This window comes from Equus przewalskii, chromosome 25, assembly GCF_037783145.1.
Source record: "Equus przewalskii isolate Varuska chromosome 25, EquPr2, whole genome shotgun sequence".
NCBI lineage: Eukaryota > Metazoa > Chordata > Mammalia > Perissodactyla > Equidae > Equus > Equus przewalskii.
The window spans coordinates 5,574,191-5,595,108 of record NC_091855.1 but is presented as its reverse complement, the minus strand read 5'-3'; the positions used below and the strand labels follow the sequence as shown (position 1 = coordinate 5,595,108).

General features: G+C 36.5%; 1 protein-coding gene across 8 annotated transcripts in view; it reads right to left on the bottom strand.

Annotated features, from left to right (window-relative positions):
• The window catches only part of ARID4A (AT-rich interaction domain 4A), a 68,243-nt gene that overhangs the window by 33,684 nt on the left and 13,641 nt on the right, over positions 1-20,918 (bottom strand). For 7 of the 8 annotated variants that reach the window (XR_011533038.1, XM_070594267.1, XM_070594269.1 and 4 more), the window contains exons 6-11: positions 17,344-17,423; positions 17,161-17,255; positions 14,962-15,094; positions 11,707-11,786; positions 10,350-10,426; positions 9,783-9,949 (exon numbers count right to left, since the gene is read on the bottom strand). Coding sequence is in view for 7 of the 8 variants with exons in the window: in XM_070594267.1 (XP_070450368.1) it covers positions 9,783-9,949; positions 10,350-10,426; positions 11,707-11,786; positions 14,962-15,094; positions 17,161-17,255; positions 17,344-17,423 (632 nt within the window). In the remaining variant the exon portion in view is untranslated. Of the gene's footprint in view, positions 1-9,782; positions 9,950-10,349; positions 10,427-11,706; positions 11,787-14,961; positions 15,095-15,199; positions 15,534-17,160; positions 17,256-17,343; positions 17,424-20,918 lie in introns of those variants that run through there. The other variant, XM_070594273.1, reaches the window with a different exon arrangement.

The window sequence follows — 20,918 nt, the reverse complement described above, 5'->3', positions numbered from 1 at the left end:
CATTTATTGATGGTTACTATGAGTCAGGGACTATGCAAAAGTACTGTGATTAAAATGAGAAGACATGGTACCTTCTACTTATGGCCCTCTGAGTCTGGCAGGGGGGTGCAGAAATGTTAAACAAGACAATTCCACACAATGTGGAGGTGCTGTAAAATATGTAAAAGAATACAAGAGGGGATGAATGTTTCTGCTGGAGATGGAGTGATGGTGGTAACACTGGGAAAGCCTCAAAATGTGGACAGTGAAGAGCCTGGGAGCTGGAGTCAACGGCATAAACATGAGGCTGGGGATCAGGAACGGACCTTGTAATGATGCGCAAGAGAATCGGAACTGGATGCTGCGGGCAGATGTGAGGTATGAGAGAGCTACAGAGGAATTAGAGCACATCTGTGTCTTTAAAAGTTCTCTGCCAAGACTGAGTCTGCTGGATCGGAAGGGAAAGGGAAGCTATGACAGTCCACAGGAGGGGGATCAATGCCTGACGCAGTCTGTCACCTGATGATGGAAAGAGGACACTTGCCCTGAAGGACGGAGACAGGGGGGTTAATGCTGACATTTCTCTTTACTTTAAGTCTCACTTAAGCTATTCATGTTTGTAGTCCTTAAAGTTCCAATACATTGTAAGTGCTTGCTAAGTTCTATGAGGTTAGAGACACGAGTATTTTGCTCAGAATTTTATCACCAATGACTGGCACTTAGTGTAGACACTCTATTATCATCTGAATGAAAACGATGTCCCTGAAAATGAATTAGGGAGAAGATATTCCTCAATTGTTTCACATTCACTGCGTTTCAGGGTTAACATTCACAGTAAGATGAATGCAATAGGAGTCAGAGAAAAAATAAGAATGGCTGAGGATATTCTTAAGTCACAGGTGGTTGTGGCACAATGACTTGCTGGCACTCACCTCATTCTTTTCCTAAATATATTATTCAGAAAATGAATGATTATTCACTGAGAAATGTCATAAACTCTAGTGAAGAATGAACTTTCTGCATTTTATTGCCATGGGAAATGAATATTTAATTTTTTTAATAAGATAATACCTTGTTTTGGCTGAGCTATTAACTTACCTAGCTAGCAACTCTACTAACCAGAAAACAAATTATGAAGGTGTACAGAAAGCGTCTAAACTGTCAAAATACATGTCAGAAAAAGATGAGGCCCTTCACAGACAGCCCCTTGGACCCATGTAACTCCTACAGAGTTCTAATGAGTGGTTGGGGATAATTTCTCAGCACATATCAGGTTAGAGCCATTAAAACTTTTTTTTTTGAGGGAAATTAGCCCTGAGCTACCATCTGCTGCGAATCCTCCTCTTTTTGCTGAGGAAGATTGGCCCTGAGCTAACATCCGTGCTCATTTTCCCTTATTTTATATGAGGGATGCCTGCCACAGCATGGCTTGACAAGCAGTGCACAGGTCCACACCCGGGGTCAGAACCGGTGAACCCTGGGCCACCGAAGTGGAATGTGCAAACTTAACCACCACGCCACAGGGCTGGCCCCAAAAACTGACATTTTGAGAGTGGAGAAGGGTGTAACTAAACTTGACCTTTGTGCTTTCCCTGTAGTGTCTATTGTATGTGAAGGTACACATCTTTTTTTGATGGGTATCTCAGCTCACATGAACTCCTACAGGTATCCTTAATAAGTTATTAATGATTATACAACAACCTCCTTTTCTTTTTTTTTTTTTTTTCAGTATTCCAGTATACCATGCTTATTTTTCAAAACCCAAATACTGTTTTTGTGAATTAACATTATTTGGGCCAAGGGGAGCTTCACTCACCCTTCACGCTGCTGTCTGCAGGCCTTGCCTGGTCCTCCTCCTCGGCTCTCCTCCTCACCCCGTCCCTGGGACTCCTCCGTCACAGGCCCTCTCAGCTCCTCCCTCCATCTCCTGTCCCCGCCCGACCCCTCTGAAGAAAGAGGCTGAGCCTGGCGCCCTCTGAATGGGCAGATGCCTGGTGGAGACGAGGAGGTATTAGGACGGGGCCCTGAAAGCTGCACTCTGGGGAGCGAAGCACTGCAGGACACACATCACAGGTGGCAGCTCTGAGGGCACCTCTGGGCTTGAGGAGGGACGTGAAAGAAGCAGCAATACCAGTAGCTGCTTATGCTTTTTTGTATATAATTTTAAATTCGAAACATATTAAATAGCCTCACTGATTTTTTGAAACTGTGAATTAAATTCCAGAACAACTTACTACAGTTAACCCATAGAACGTTTCTAAGTCGTATCCAACCACTTTAATTCAGACAGAGCTCTTTCTGTTCCTGCATAGAAGTCAGTTGGCTTCTTTAAATCTCAGCTATTGTTTATTATTTTCAAAGTTTTTTAAACTTTCATTTTATTTTCCCTATAATATTTAATACTGACAAAGGGAATGGGCAGCACAAAGGCAATACTCAACGCAATAAACCTGACAGCTCAACAAGCAGCGTCTGACCAACGTCTTGGTGGTGGCGGGGAGCTATCAGAAGTTCTATGTTGCTGGAGCATAGTGGAGGGGAGAACAAAAAGGTGGGTATAGGTCAAATTATGAACTCAGGGCCAGACTTCCAAAGCACTATGATAAAAGACCTAGACTTCATCCTATAGGTGCTGAAAGCCATTACAGGGTTTCCATAATGTTTTAGAAAGATGTCTATGGACAATGGATTGGAGGGGAAAAGACCAGTCAGAAGACCCATAAAATAAGTGCGACAAGATACGAAGGAGAAGTAGTATTAGTCAAGAACTCTTATTGCAAGTGAGAGAAAACTATCCCAAACTAGCTTAAGCTGAAAAGAATTAATTTATAAATTCACAGAATATTATAAGGAAATGCGAATGCTTAGAATACACAGCCTGAGAAAAGAAATCTATTACGAAGTGAAGTTAGATACCTTATGCTAGGTTCCTTCCAAAGTGAACTTTCTGGAACCTTACAACAAATCTTCCAACACTTGGTTTCAAACAGCAATTTGTTAGGATAATTGCATAGCCCATAGTCATTTATTTATTCAGAAACTATTTAATAAAGGTTTAACATGAGCCAAGCTCTGTGTTGCTAGCTGGCAGATATTTATACTGGTTGTAAAAGGAAAAAGCAAACACAAAAAACCTGACATCCTCTGCTTTCAGAGACCTTACAGTCTAGAGGAAGAAAGAAAATTTATTTAAAAGTCTGTGAAACCTCCTGTAACCTCTCTAAGCCTGTTTCTTCACATATAAAAATTTCTATTGAGGATTAAACAGTCGTACTTTAAAAAAACACTAAGTCTCCAAGAATAAACTGAGAAGACTATTTGGTGTGGTCACCTCTCACTTGTTTATATCTTCTACAAAAGCTGAATACTTTAGCTGCGGTACGATGAAAGGTACATATTACTGATGATGTATGCTCTGGGACAATAGATATATTTTCTTGTCACAACACCTCAGTGAAATATGCAAATGAAAACCAAAATTTAAAATGAAAACTTTAAGTTAAACTGAATTTAAATTTAAAAAGAAAAAGAAAAAAATCACAGTACTAGGTTTGGTAACTCATGTGATCCATTGGTCAAAATGACTCCCTAGGGTAACAAAAGGTCCTGCCCCAAACAGAATTCTGAAGAATTGCCCAGAAATTTATCATACGTAAAAATGACAGCTGACAAAACAGACTTTAGAAGAAAGGAAATAGAAAAATTCACAATCTTAATAGGAGTAGGTCATTTACTATAAGGGATTGTATTAAAAGAATAATTAAATCTTGAGTAAGTACAAGGATAAGTAATGTCCAGTAAGTATACTACTTCTTAAAGGGGTGTTATTAAGCAATATGTTTTAGAAATGTTTCAACACAAAAGAACAAAAACTACAACCACTTTTGTGCCCTAAAATTAATTTATTCCAAGAGGAATCATATTTATATTTCTAGCTTCAAAGAATCTACTCAGAAGCGGTACAGAGAATAGACTGGAGGAGGGCAGGCATGGGCATGGGAAGAACGGGTTGCTAGTGCATTAGTCCCGGCAAAAGAGAACAGTGGTGTGGACTACGGGAGCAGAGAGTAGAAACTGAGGGAAGGGGGCAAATTTGAGAGCTATCAAGTAGGAAGAAGAGACGGGATTTGGTGTCTCATTGGATAGAGGAGCAAGAGGGAGAGGATCAAGGGGACTTCCATGTATCTGGCTTGGGCAATTGGGCAGATGACGCTTCTATTCAAATGAATCAGGGACAAGTGGGGAAAGAATAGGTTTGGGGCAAAGATGAGTATAGTCTTGAACATAGTGAGTTAGTACTTACAAAACAAGAAGAAATCTTCATTGGCAGTTCAATATAAATATCTGAAGCTAAGAAGAGACATCTTTGATACACATACAGATTTGGAATTACTACATCATTTAGTTAGGAAATAAAACAGAAAAAATGTAATGTCATGGATGGACGTCAGGAGATTTAAGAAGGTAGGCATGTCAAAGATGCTGACTCTTACTAAGGAGTCAAATGAGATCAAAACAAAAATCTGTTGGATTTAGCACAAAAATTTGTTATAGCCCACTGGTGACCTGAGTAAAGTTGTTTTAGCTGAGGTAGGAGGACAAGACACACTGCAGTGAATTAAGAGTGAACGAGAGGTTAGGAAACAGAATGGTATATATGGCTCTGAGCAATCTGGCCACAACAGGGAGGATGGAGGGCAGTATCTAGAGGGCTTGTGAGAAAGTTGGTGGAAGGAATCTGGACAGGTCGCCAAAAGGTTGGCAGAGATATGAACGTGTTTTTAAAAGCTGATGAGAAGGATACAACAGAAAGTAACATGTTAAAGATGCTGAAAAGAAAACAGATAGTTCCTAGTCTAAGACAAGGAAGAAGGGAATGAGATCCAGAGCATAAATGGAGGGCCTGTCTTATGGAGGAGGACAACACATCATCAATTGTACCTTGGGGAAGGAGAGCAGGCAGGTGAGGTTTAGAGCATGCTCCCATGTGAAGCTCCTAGTTTCTTTCTGAAGTTGGAGTGGAGTGAGGATAAACTTGTTGGTTTAATGGAGGAGACAATGATTTGATTACAGAAACTGGGAATTAACCAAGAGTGTTAGAGGCCCAGCGAAACCGGTAATCATAAAATGTAGAATGGTACCATTCCTCCCTGTTGTATACACTTACAACAGAAAATTTCAGGGATCACATAAGATATTACGATATATTCATTATGTGGTGAGACACTGTTGTATAATTTCAGAAAACAGTTTAACAAGAACCTGCATAAAACAAATTACATATGACTCTTGTGTTACATCAAAGTTAACCGAGACTAGCCATTTTTCCCCCATTTGGAAGGGTACACACATTCTACTTTTAATCATCAAGCTGTGGTTTGGATGCTATCATATCTAAAGCTTTAAAATCAGTCAACCCTCTCACATACAACCACAACTATAAAATACTTTGATATAAGAAGATTTTTTTGTAAATACACAAAAATGTAGCTGTATTTGTGTGTACAAATGTGCAATCCGCGTTAATCTGAGTAGGTCATCCTAATTTGTTTAGAGTCTTATGCTAACTGTGAAGAAAGGTTTTGCTAAATACATTAGGTCATTGTTGTTTGCTTGTTTAATAAGCTAAACGAATAGTTGAGCAAAGAAGTTACTATACTTGAATGTAAGCCAGAGTCTCAATTGTTCATTGAAGGTTTGCTTTACAGGCTTGCTTAGAAACGCTCGATTGGCAGCTGGAGTTACTAGATATACCTACAATATTAATATTACCTTTAAAGTTTTCTTTAAATTTTATTGACTTAGCATGATTTTCCTGAATTATCAAGCATTTACTGTAGGTTTATACCCAAAGCGATCCCAAATGATCACTAACAAATGCTGTTACAATTGAGCTACAGAAATCTTGGCACAAATACACACAATTATTTAACACTTGATTTAAACATAAAAAAAAAATTCAGGTTTCCATGAATAAGAAAACTCAAGCATTTATGATTTTTATCCGAGTATATAATCCTGGGCATTAAACGTAAGAGTGATCCCTATAAAATTCAAAGATTGGAGAAAAGGGCATCAATACTTCTAAACAGAAAAGAGCATTTCTTATAAAAATTCACTAAATTCTAATTTTTATTACTAAATTCGAAATTAGAGGAGATTTCTGAAAGGGCCCAACATATAAGCCTACCTATGGCAAACTAAAAGGACAAAAGGTAAGACGGGCCCAATCCCCTTCTGACAGTCAGTCTTCGAAATACTCCCCTCTCTATTTTACCCTTTGACAGCTCTCCTACATTCAGACAAAGTGAATGCACATCAGGAGTAAACCAATAACTGACATCATTACTTGTGTTTACGTGGACTTCTCAATTTCAAAGCTCAAAAGGAAATTCAGCAATATCTTTTCTAATACAAAATTTTCTTAACCAAAGACATTTAAGTAATACCCACAAAAATATTCTCCAGGGCTTTTTTCCAATATAATTACCAATGAGTTAAAATTTAAAGTCATCAATATAGATAGGATCTACTTCCTACTAGACTCTTAAGTCTTTTCCTACCCAGTAACAGTATGAAATATATTTCTTGTGCTCGAATCCTGAACTACCAATGCTTAGGAATTCAAAATAATATTAAGTAAAAAAGATGCTCCTCTACGGTAAAGCCATGGAATCTCAAATCTCCTTATTAAGGCTATGTTAGGGTACCCAAAGCATCAAATATACAATGTCCACTGCCCATTAACACTGCAGAAGTATCTAACACTTGTATGATTCTACTGCATAAAATTTACAAACACCAATGACAGGCTAAAGTACTGTTATAGTGATTCACAGAATGCTATAAAAGATCTTTTTGATCACTGTGAAGCAACAATAAATCTTCATGAAAAGCACAGCATAATTATACTTCGGGAAGAATACGGTCTGTAATGTAATACTACAGCTTAGCCTCCCTTGTGCAGTAAAGGCCTGTAATGACTAAGACAGGTAGGCCCCGGTTTATTAGACTTTAATTCATTTTATACCATACTTATTTTTTCCCCCTTTGCTATATACAGATTAGACTGCTTTTCGGTTTATCAATATATTAAATTTTTAAAAATTACTATTCAAGACAAGTTGGAATGATTCAGCAACTAAACCTTAAATCCAACAGCAAGAAATGCAGCTGATTATTTTTTCTAAAGCAACCAAAATCTCACTTACAACCATCTATCTACCTGCATGGCCAGAGAAAATGAGGAATTCATTTCTATCAAGGAATTCAATAAAGTATGTGCTATGAAACTGGCAATCTGAAAAATAATTTAAAATAATAATCATATAAACCAGTGCCTAAATTTTATAATTTTGCTTTTATTTTTCAGTAGATGAAAAGCATCCTGGTTCACTTAATTTTAACAGGTTCATAACTTAACTAATACATTTTAAGAAGACACTATCCTTACAAAGGTCCTTACCTTTTTAAATTTCTTTACTTATTACCTGCAAACAATAGGTAACAGAGCTTGCCTTTGCTCTTCATTCCTTTTTTTACGAATGTTTACTCACAGCTTGAATAAAACATTATGATTTTTATGCAATTAATAGCTATAATAAGAACATTTACTATTTACTATTATATAGCTATCTTCTCTAACCTTACTATAAAGCTCTTTTTACCCTCTTTGTTTAAAATTTCAGGGGTGTTTTGGGGGGTGGGGAGTAAGGAAAATGCATTCTGAGAGGGACACCAATTAAAAGTATTAAAAAAATGTCAATTTGTCAATATATTTGTCAATATAAGATCCTAACTGTTAATTTAAAAAAAAAAAAGCAAAACCAGACTGCAACAGTTCACACCCTAAAAATGTGGCCTATTTACCCTGAAAACATATAATCTATAAATAAATACAGATAAAATACAAATATCACATTTAATATTTAGACTTTAAGTCCTGAATTTTGCCAAACTGTCTCATTATCATTTTCATTTCAAAATCTATCTTATGTTTCAGAAAAACAGGCTTTATCCTCTGACACTCTAAAAATAGACTCCTACTGTCTCTTGTACAAGAAACAATTACGCTTGGTTACGAGTTCTACCATATTAGCCACATCATCAATATCTAAAATTCTTATTTAACCCGATTTTTGGCAATCAAAATGGTAACTAAATATTAAAAAAATCTTACCTATATGCTGCATTTTCTTTCAAATGCAAAATGGTTAGATTCCCCTTCTACTTAATCAGTACAGTGTCTGAACATTTTTCAGTCTGACTTGCAAATATTTGCTTTCCCTCTCAGGGCATAGCATCCGCAGGGTTATACAGCACTACTTACATTCTCTTCCACATAAAAATCAGACATTACATGAAAGGAAAAGAAAGACAGCCCATTTCAAAGCATCTGGCAAACCTCCATTGGCAACCTGCCAAGCCTCTGCTAAACCTTCCTGTCTTTCCGAGCATGCTCACTTAAAACCAACAGCACGTTACTATGGCAACTCTGTAGGCAGCCTGTAAGTATGAACCGCCATTCTGATTTCAGAGTGCAAAAACCAAATACTGCAGAGGAAGTAAAAGGAAAGAAATACTGTATGCCCTTCATCATATACAAGTATACTTGCTGTATTTCATAAATTCATATTTGTATATGTAAAACAGAAACAAACATTCCACATTTTCCAAGCAAATACTTTTTATGCTCAAATAGATCTGCTTTTTCAATAAACTCATTCTCTTTGTCTGCCGCTAAGCCCCTTTACCTCATAAGAACCAAAAATATACTGGACAATTTATCCACTTGACAAAACATTGCTGAATAAATAGACAACAATATTCATGTAAGCAATTACGTGGTACTCCATGAATGATTTCCTACAATTATATATATTCTAAATGACATAGTAATATTACATTAAAACCATTAGCACTTATAAAGTACAATCTAAATCTTTTATATGATTTATCAAACTGCCAAATGAAATATTCTTTCAGTTTGGATAGGATTTTTTTATCCCTGTTATCCTTGAGACACTGTGAAGTGTCTGAAAGAGGTGAGGTTTTGAAGTTAAGACACACCAGACCTGGGTTCAAATCCTTGTTCACATTTGAGCTGTGCCACCTTGGGAAAGTTACTTAACCTCTCTGACGCTCATTTTCCTCACCTTTAAAGTAAGATAATACCAGTTACTCCATATGATAACAATTTCAATGAGTTAACACATGTAACACACCTAAAAGTTACATTTCTTTCCTCCTTGGCTGTTTGCAAAAGAATTAAAAAAAACAACATGAGCTTGCACTTGTTGATTATTTAGCCTGAAAAGTTCTTTGTAACCTCTTACTTGCTAAAAATCAATTCTGATTTACATGACGCTAGAAGCCAAAAAAACTTCCCCTCCCCAAGATGAAGCTGAGCTAGAAAAAGACAGAAACAAATAATATAAAGAATCTAAACAGAGGGAAAATATATGAGAGTATTATTATTTTGGGGGGGGGGGGGAGATTAGCCCTGAGCTAACATTTGCTGACAATCCTCCTTTTTTTTTTTTTTTAATTTTTCGGAGGAAAACTGGCCTGAGCTAACACCCATGCCCATCTTCCTCTATTTTATGTGGGATGCCTGCCACAGCATGGCTTGATAAGCGGTGCATAGGTCCTCACCTGGGATCCAAACCTGTGAACCCTGGGCTGCCGAAGCGGAACATGTGCACTTAACTGTTGCACCACCGGGCCAACCCCTATGAAGGTATTATTTTTACTTTAGAGTATTAAAATGTTTTTATACGTTTCAAACATGAAATTTCACCTACCGCCTCTTCTTCTTCCTTTTTGGCCTCTTTCTCCTTCTCTTCATCATTTTCTTCAGCTGGGCCATCTTCATCTTCACTACTGGATGACTCAAGGATTTCATTTATATCCATTTTCCAATTATCAGGAACAACTCTAGTTTTTAAGAAGATGCTTGCTTTCTGTAGCCCTAGGAGGAAAAATGTACTTCAGCAGTAGTTATGAAATCAGCAGCATGAAACAATAGGTAGACATGGCATTCAGAGTCAGAAGATTCAGATTCAAATTCACTGTCACTTAGAAAATGATACAGTAAACTTGAACATATCTCATAAGTTATGTTATATTAATGTTTATTATCACTCTAGAGAATACTGTTAGAATCTTAATGGTAAATCATGAAAAGTTAAACATCTACAAATTACAAATCAAATATTTTATCTAGACATTAAAAAACAGCCATCAAATAAGAGTAGACATCAAGTCTAAAGAGTTAAAATGGCACCAGAGAACAGTCAGTTTTGCTTTAGCCACTATTTGCCATTTAGAGCCACATCATGAAATAATGGCTTGATTCATCCTTATTTTACCTGGTTTAGCAGAAATCTCAGATTCAGGTATATTGAGAATATCTACTTCCTTGATATCCTTTCTTGCTATAGAATAACTAATTATAGAGAAGAATAAAGAGAGAAAGCATTATTAAATAAAAATTATCACTTGAATAGTCCATGTTAATATACAGACAAATATAAACGTCAAAATCAAAATTATTTTGCCTATAAAATGTTTTTATTTATTTATTTATTTTTTCAAATACTGGCACCTGAGCTAACAACTGTTGCCAATCTCCTTCTTTTTTTTGTGTGCTTTTTCTCCCCAAATAGTTGTGTATTTTTAGTTGTGGGTCCTTTTAGTTGTGGCATGTGGGACGCTGCCTCAACACGGCCTGATGAGTGGCGCCCAGGATCCGAACTGGTGAAACCCTGGGCCGCCGAAGCGGAGTGCACGAACTTAACCACTCAGGTCGGCCCCTATACACTGTTTTTAAAAGACCATGTATATACTAATCCTCAATAAAGGGCAATACAGGCAAGGCTAGCTCTTCATTAGAAAGTTTCACATATGCAAAGTATACTAATTTGAGAGCCTCGCGTCACAGGACGGGGTCATTTACGTCAGCAGGATGTTTGCCTTAGAGAAGACAACAATGTCTATTTTGATCTTTAATATTTCTTAAATTTACTATCCAGTTTACTTTAAAAAATTTAATAGAAGGTAATGTTAAAATATTTTTATTATTCTAAGATATTTTACGGTATTGAATTTTTCACAAAGGGGCTAGCCCGGTGGCACAGTGGTTAAGTTTGCATGTCCCGCTTGGCGGCCCAGGGTTCGCTGGTTCGAATCCCGGGTGCGGACATGGCACTGCTTGTCAAGCCATGCCTTGGTGGGCATCCCACGTATAAAGTAGAGGAAGATGGGCACAGATGTGAGCTCAGGGCCAGTCTTCCTCAGCAAAAAGAGGAGGATTGGTGGCAGATGTTAGCTCAAGCTAATCTTCCTCAAAAAAAAAAAAAAAACAAAACAAAATTTTTCACAGAGGATTACCACTCAATAAATACATATATATATTTTTTAATTTTACATCTTTTTTTGGAAACAAAGCAAAGTTGAGGTTAAGGAAAGTTTCTAAAGATCTGACTTTTAATCAGAAAAAAAGTCAAAACTGTTTTTTAATATTATTCTATGTTGTTTAGTTTTTATTTAAAAATTTCAGTAAGAAATAACCTACATTACAAAAAATCAAAGCATATTAGGTAACAACGTCTCAGTTCATGAAATAATTAGCCTTTTAAAATAAAGTCTTGGAGTGGGGAGGAGTTTATCACTTTGATTCCATTTGTTTTCTCCCAATGTAACACTATTAAGTGATGCATTACTCACAATTTAGAATCAATAAATGATCGAACTAAACACTGGTCTTTTTTCACTGTGATGTCATCATTACAGCTGGGAGATATTACCTGAAATATAAAATAAGAACAGATTGATTCCTATTTTCCTTGCTCAAAAAAAGAATATATTTTTTAAAAGAACAATGTGGATCCCCTAACTTCTCAAATGGATTATATTTTATAAGAAATGGCTTCACTGTCAAAAGCTTCCATTATTAATGAATCTCTTACCAATGAAGATCACCTTATAACTTTTATTTAGCATATTGGTTTTCTAGATATTTATCTTTTTATTAGATTATAAAATGGACAATTAATGAAACATAAATTACAATGTGGCTACTTTAAAAATAGCAGGATTTATTCTAAGTTAAATAATAATTCATTGATTATCCAAAAACTAAAATATAAGATCTGTGATGCAAATTTGGCACATTATAAATTTTAAAAAATACACTTGAATCAAGATCTATTTTGAAATCTGGCTATTTGTTTAAAATAAACACCTAAGTTCCCTTTCTTACCATGGCATGTACAATTTTTAGTAATTAAACAAGTTACAGAAAATCTGAGTAAAGACCTTTTGAATTTCTTAACTTTTAAAAATAACAAATGTCTTAATATTAATAAATAACTAATCTCTGTATATTCTTTATGGAATTTAATATTTAAAAAAATTAAAGTCTACTAATAAATTGCTGAAACGCACTTGCTCATTATCACCCCTAACACTAGCCCCTCCGCTACAATCGAGGACCATCCACAGAACTTTCTGCACTGATGGATATGTTCCATATCTGCACTGACCAATACAGCAGCAATGAACCACGGGGGGTCATGCACTTGAGAGGTGGCTAGTGCAAATGAGAGACTGAATTTTTAATTCTATTTAATTTTAATTAAGTTACATTTAAACTTAAATAGCCAGATAGGGCTCACAGCTATCAGATTAAACAGCATGTATCCAAATAATTTAAAGTTCTTGGCAGTCATATCAGCTGTCTTAACATCAGATACAAGTAAATATTTGTTTGTTAGGTGCTGGTAATTATTAGACTAATACTGTAGTTGTGTCTGCCCTCACGGAGCTAACAGTGTAATGGAGGGGTAAACACAAAAAGGTACCCTAAAAGAACACAACGGAGGATAAGCACAGTGATCTCACTAGGCATAGGATGATAGGAAAACACCAAGAGGAGGAAGAGGGAGCCAAACCCGGGAAAGGAAAAGGTGTGGCAGCAAAGGCTTAAGGCAAGTCTTAAAGGATGAGTAGGCGCAGCCCAAGGCTTAATTATCTCACCTGTGAACCACTCAATGGCCTCTTGACTGATTGCTGCCACCTCCAGTCCTTCCAACAATCCATCCAACATACCACTGCCTCATTAACATTCCTAAACATGTGGCTCAAATAATGCTACTCTTCTGCCAAATTCTATGCAGAATTAGGTCTAGATTCCTTAGATGTATTTTTAAAGACCCTTTGGCCCTAGATCCAAATTATCTTCCCACTTTTATTTTCTATTATTCCTCTACTCATGTCTAATATTTAGCCAAAATGGATTCCCAGAGCAGACAGCTCCAGGGACAAAGCCCCTGCTTTTCTGCTGTTACTTCTCGTTTCCTCTAATGAAGTTCTCTAGTGAAGTTCTGCTTACTAACTTTATTGACATCCTTCAAGGCTCAGCCAAAAGCAGCGGATTCATGCAGGCTTTCTGGATTTCCTTCAAACAAAGGTAATCTCTCAGGGCAAGTCCAAATATTGAACATACGCTAATTTATATTACAGATACTTGAAGGAGTCTCTGCATTAGATTATAAAATCATCAAATATAAGATTGCTGTCTTACTCATATTTTCTACATCACCTGGAAAATGATGAATCTGCTGAGCAAATAAAGGAATTTATTCTTTTTTAAATCTCTTGGCACATTATATCCTGAATATTCTGAATCCAAACCCATTTACTTGTCTGCCTTTACAACTGAATGGTTCAAAGGATTTTCAGACTTTTCCTATGTAAAATAAATTACTATATAGGAATTGAGTGATGTATTTACATGCAGATAGAAATCTAAAAAAAATGGCCTTGGTTCTTTAAGGGATTCTAATCTAATTTGGGACACATTTTATGCCAAAACTGTTATTAGTTTTGATTAGATATAAGTGATATCAAAACTCAGAGGAGAAGGGGCATTCTTACGTTAAAGCGGTCAGGGGAGGCTCTGCAGAAAAGGCAGGACTTGGAGAGGAGTAGAGGAGTAGGGAGAGAAGAAAGTGGAGACAGGTATTACCAAGTATTATTGATTCCTCTCACGAAATAATTCTCTTGCCCATCCCTTCTTCTCATTCCTTCCCCGAGTACGCAAAGATTAGTTTTCTCTACCAATCCGTCTAAGACTTGCCATTTCCAAGCCTAGGTGCACCCTTTCTTTCCCCAATACTCCCTGTCCTACTCTAGTGACTGCACCAACAGTTATTCAAATTCTTTCATAATTTTTAACTATTATGTAATCTCTCAGATGTGTACAGTAGCTTCTTGAGGGCAATGTGTTACAATTCTCATACTTCTCCCTCTTCTAACAAACTCAGAAGAAAGCTGAACTCACTGCAGGCCCTCAGTAAACACTAGCTGAGTTAAGGCAAGGGTAAAGGCTCGGAGGAGGAGTGTCTTACGTAAGGAGCAGTTAGGAGAGAACCTGAGTGAAGCAGAGAGCTTATACCGAAAACAGGAAAGAAACTAAGAGCGAGGGATGGCCTCAGATATCCAACTAAAGAATGCAGAATTGACTCATTAGGCAGAATCAGTCAAGGGTTTCTTTGAGAATGGGACTATCATGATTAAATCAATACTTCAAAATGATTTCTCTATAAAAGTTACTTCTAGAAAATTGGTTGGAATTCAGTAAGGAAAGAACACAGGGATTAACTTACGGGAACTTGGAGGTAGTTCCTGTAGATCAGGTGTAAAATGGTAATGGAAACAGAGTAAAAAGAGACCACAGAACACATTTTGAAGGAAGAACTGAAAGATCTTAGTAAATGATCGATTACAGAGAATTAAAGACAGGAAGTAACAAAAGGAGACAGTGGAGTATGTGGGACCAGAAGGATTGCTCAATTTTGCAATAAAGTCCAAATTAAATTTGTACTATAAAATTATGTTCAAAATCTTTTAAATGCTTTTTAAAAATCCATGTTAAATAAATATTTTAAATGGTTGATTGTGCAAAGAAATCTTACTTACCAAAGCAGGATAGCATTCAGTCTTCTCAGGTGTAGATAACACACTTACAACTTTTCCTAATAATTCATCATTGAGACGTCGCTTATCTTCATCTTCCTCTTCACTACTTTCTTCTTCCTTCTCATCTTCGTTACTAAAAGTTAGAATAACTTTATCATGATCTTAACATAAACCATTTTTGGGACAGTCAGAGTGCTGTGAATTTAACATGTACAATTCAATTTCTAATCTGGATTACCCCAGAGCAGTAGCCTCTTCATTCTGACGGGAATTGAGGAGATGGTTACTTCCCTAGCCCCAAAGAAGGAGTCGTGAGCTGTCCATGGTAACTCTCAGTCCACTTCACTAGATCAATGAGGACTTGGACTTAGGCTCTCATGCCAACCACTGGCTGGGACAGAAAACCCTAATTATTCACCATGAAGTACTTACTGTGTCAAACACATTTTTTAAAAGACTGCCCTTCGACTTTTTATGTATGCCAGATAATATAACTCTAATTTTCTAACAGGGTTTGAAAAGATCTCATTAAAGTACATCTGAGGGTTTATTTAGGTAACCTATCTGGATGGCTAAACAATCAAACTAATCCATAGTGAGGAACAGTCTACAAAACAACTGCCCTGTACTCCTCACAGATGTCAATGTCACGAAAAGACAAAAAAAGGCTGAGAAACTTTTCCAGATTAAAAGAGACTTAAGAACCATATAGTATTATGCTAAGTGAAATAAGTCAGAGGGAGAAAGTCAAATACCATATGATCTCATGTATAAGTAGAAGAGAAAAACAACAAACAAACAAACACAGAGCAACAGAGATTGGAGTGGTGGTTATCAGAGGGGCAGGGGGGAGGGAAGAGGGTGAAAGGGGTGCTTAGGCACAAATGTGTGGTGATGGATGGTAATTAGTCTTTGGGTGGTGAACATGATGTAATCTATACAGAATTCGAAATATATTATAACATACACCTGAAAGTTATATAATGTTATAATCCAATGTTACTACAACAATAAAAAAAAAAGAACCATATAAACTAAATGCAATGCATGATCTTGGATTACATCCTGGAATCAGGGGACGCTATAAAGGATATTGTTGGGACAATTGGCAAAATTTGAAAGATGGACTATCTATTATTAGATAATAGCATTTTATCCACGTTAAATTTTCTGAATTTGATAATCATACTTTGGTTATATACAAGAATGTCCTTGTTCTTAGGTAAAGTATTTAAGGGTAAAAGGTGACGATGCTTGCAACTTCCTCGCAAATAGTTCAGCCAACTAAAATTATTATTAAAAAACTAAATATAATATGTATATATAAAGAAAGGGAATGATAGAGGCCGGCCCGGTGGCACAGTGGTTGAGTTCGCATGTTCCGAGTCTCGGTGGCCCGGGCTTCACCAGTTCGGATCCCGAGTGCAGACACGGCACTGCTTGGCAAGCCATGCTGTGGTAGGCGTCCCACACATAAAGTAGAGGAAGATGGGCACGGACGTTAGCTCAGGGTCAGTCTTCCTCAGCAAAAAGAGGAGGATTGGCAGTAGATGCTAGCTCAGAGGTGATCTTCCTCAAAAAAAAAAAGGGAATGATAAAACAAATGTGCCCCAAAATGTTAACAATTAGTGCATCTAGATGATAAGTATATGAAAATTTATTGTATTACTCTTAAAATTTTTAAGTTTGAAATGTTTTTGAAATAAAAAGGTTAAGAAACACATATCTTGGGGCTGGCCCCATGGCCGAGTGGTTAAGTTCGCGCACTCTGCTTTGGCGGCCCAAGGTTTCGCCAGTTTGGATCCTGGGCACGGACATGCCACCGCTCATCAGGCTATGCTGAGGCGGCGTCCCACATCCCACAACTAGAAGGACCCACAACTAAAATACGCAACTATGTACTGGGGGGATTTGGGGAGTAAAAGCAGAAAAAAAAGAAATACATAACCTCACTTAAAATAGGAAAATCATCATATCAATTTAGGAATTTGGCAAAGTAAATCAAAACAAAAACAACCCTTTTGAAAAAAGAGTTGTGATAATTCTTGGACAAAGTAATGGGAATAATTAAGAACAAAATCTGCTCATAAGTATACAAGATGCTACAGACAGGTTACCCAAACAAATTTAGCCATCCTAGAAAAATCATTCATATAATGTTGTAATAATGGTAATGTTATTGTATATGAAAACACTCACACAGGAAGAGAGGATCTCCTTCCTCTATTCGTCTTCTTTGCAATTACTGGAGTTCCAAAATGCTCTGGATTTGTTAATGGAAGCTGGTCAAGTGTCTGGACAAGAAACAGATGAATTAAATTGCATTCTTCCTGTACATTGGTAGCTCTGTTCAATCGAAAAAGTCCATCCATGTCACCCTACCTCACTCTCCGCAAAATGTCTCTCTCCTTTTAGGCAAAGTGAGGTGCGTCTCAACGTTCTTTCATCACCATCATCAAACACTGCAAGGAGCAAAAGATATCAGAGAGTTTAGCACACTAAACAAAAATGTAACGAAGCAGAATGCTATTATTGCTTAATATTTGTAAGAACCATTATTTGTCAGTTATTTTTAAAAAATCTTTTGAAATGTACATACCACATTTTTCATTCTGCAGATATCAAACACACACAGGTTAAATGGCTGCCCCCAACTGCTTAAGTGTCCCACTCGGATTTTCAGTACCTATCACTACAGAACCACCTCCTTAACCCATCAGCAACCTGGTCACAGCACAAATATTAGATAACTTTTAATCCTAGAAGAATGAGCAAAAACCTGGTTTTAAAAACAAAGGATATGGATTTTTTCACAACAGTTATCAATAGAGTACCTCTAACTTCCAGAAATTGTTTGATTCCTGGTAATGCTGTTAAATTATCCAGCCTACTGCTTCTACTTGTTTGCATGATAACCTACTGGCTGCCAAATTCTAAAGTCATAAGATTCAATTTTTTTCTTTTGCTAGAAGAGGATGTAAGTAATTTAGAAATCTAGGTTGAAACAAGGAAACATCAGAAAGATGAAATAAATTCTAAAATGTCATAATTGCACAGAAGCTGTCACAAAAGTTTTAATTTTTACTATATTAAAAAAATCACATTACTTGGAAACTATGCTTAAATACTTCAAAGAAATAGGGGTAAGAAACTTAATTTATAACTAATGTTCTCCATATAACAAGTCATACTATTTTGATAATTTTGTGTTTAATTTTTCAGAAATGTATTCTAACTTTACCATCTGATATTACAAAGTTTATTAAAAAGAAAATGCTGGGGGCCGGCCTGGTGGCGCAGCGGTTAAGTGTGCACGTTCCACTTCGGCAGCCTGGGGTTCACTGGGTTGAATCCCGGGTGTGGACATGGCACCGCTTGGCAAGCCATGCTGTGGTAGGCATCCCACATATAAAGTAGAGGAAGATGGGCAAAGATGTGAGCTCAGGGCCAGTCTTCCTCAGCAAAAAAGGAGGACTGGCAGCAGATGTTAGCTCTGGGCTAATCTTCCTCAAAAAAAAAAAAAAAAGCTTTCAGAAGACACCTGATCGCCCAACATTATGAAGAAATAAAATAAAATAGACTCTACCTCAGTTACTTAAAATGTATATTCATTCAACAAATGTTCGTACATCTTATGAAAACAACACACAGGAAAACATACACACACAAAAATGATTTTTTTTTCCTTAAAGAATGGCACCTGAGCTAACAACTGTTGCCAATCTTCTTCTTCTTTTTTTTTTTTGGCTTTTTCTCCTTTTTTCTCCCCAAGCCCCCCAGGACATAGCTGTATATTTTAGTTGTGGGTCCACCTAGTCGTGGCATGTGGAATGCCACCTCAGCATGGCCTGACTGGCAGTGCCATGTCTGCACCCAGGATCCGAACCAGCGAAACCCTGGGCCACCAAAGCAGAGCGAGTGAACTTAACCACTTGGCCATGAGGCCGGCTCCTATTATTTTAAGATTTAATCCTAATTTTCACAATCCTACATGCTTTTGCATTCTAACAGTTTAGCACTAATAAAGAAAAATTCTACATTACCTTGATTTAATAATATCTTAGAATCTTGTACCTTATTACTTATATAATTACAATCCTGTATTTTCTTTAAAGGGTTGTTTTATTAGCAAACACTTTGCCTCCAAATCATAAACTTATTTTTTTCATGCTAGAAACCTAATTATGTAAGAGCACTCAACTTCTTCAATATTTATCTATCTCAGTCAGTTCCTTCTCTTAGACTAAAGACATCTAGTTTAGATTCTTGTACATGCAGGATACAATGTAGAGAAAATTAAAAGCTCCTGAAGCACATATTCAAAGAAGCGTAACGATTCCACAAAAGCAGCTGTGTTATATACACTGTCAATGATGCAGAAATCAACCACCACCTGAGGACACAATGACAGGATAAAACACAACATCCTCCAACAATTACATCACTATTTATACCTGAGTAACAATGCTCTAAACATTTGTATTAAAATTACGATTCAAATAGTGTCATCGAGTCTAATAAATAAATCGCTGCTCTTTTAAAAATTGAGAATCATGAAATTGTCATACCAAACTTAATTGTTCATGTTAGTATTAATGTTCACAAATATACTAAAGAATAAAACTTTAAAAGTTCCAATTTTCCTTAATGCCTACAATACCAAAGATGGTGACACTGGACACTCACATACACATACATTTAAGTGAGGGTCTGAGGAAGGAAAATGAGGTAAATGTATGCAACAAAATGTTTTCCAAAGTATCCTATCATTAACGGCAGCCACAAATCAAAATGTTCTGATGACAAATTTCAACAATTTAATATCCTCAGTTTTTGTTTTTAAAATAATCACTTTGAAATAAATCAGATTTTTGAAGGAAAAAATTCATTTACCTTCAACATACTTTATCATGAGTAGAAATAAAGTAAGAACCAAAGGAATTTCTCAAAAGGGGATTGTGGTACAAATAACAATTTTACAGTTTTACGTAGGAACACTTCCAACTTTAAGTTAACAAAGAGAAACAGTTAAAGCTTCTCTTTGTAATTCATATAACTATACAAAGGTATATGATCAAGTGGGATTTATAGCAGGGACACAGGGATGGTCCAACATCCGCAAGTCAATCAACGTGATACACCACATTGACAAAATGAGAAACAAAAACCACATGATCATCTCAATAGACACAGAGAAAGCATTTGACAAGATCCAACATCCATCTATGATCAAAACTCTCAATAAAATGGGTATAGTATAGAAGGAAAGTACCTCAACATAATAAAGGCAATATATGACAAACACACAGGCAACATCATACTCAATGGGGAAAAACCGAACGCCATCCCTCTGAGAACAGGAACAAGACAAGGGTGCCCACTCTCATTACTCGTATTCAACATAGTACTGGAGGTTTTGGCCAGAGCAACTGGGAAGGAAAAAGAAATAAAAGGAATCCAAATAGGCAATGAAGAAATGAAACTCTTGCTGTTTGTAGACAACATAGTCCTATATATAGAAAACCCTAAAAATCAATAGGTCAATCAGAAAGCTACTAGAAGTAAAAGACAATTACAGCAAAGTTGTGGGATACAAAACCTAGTTACATAAATCAGTAGCATTTCTATACTCTAATAATGAACTAACAGAAAGAGAACTCAAGAACACAATCCCACTCACAATTGCAACAAAAAGAATAAAATATCTTGGAATAAATTTAACCAAGGAAGTGAAAGACCTATACAATGAAAACTGCAAGACTTTCCTGAAAGAAACTGATGACGACATAAAGAGATGGAAAGACATTCCATATACATGGATTGGAAGAATAAACATAGTTAAAATGTCCATACTACCTAAAGCAATCTACAGATTCAATCCAATCCCAATCAGAATCCCAATGACATTCTTCATAGAAATAGAACAAAGAATCCTAAAATTCATATGGGGCAACAAA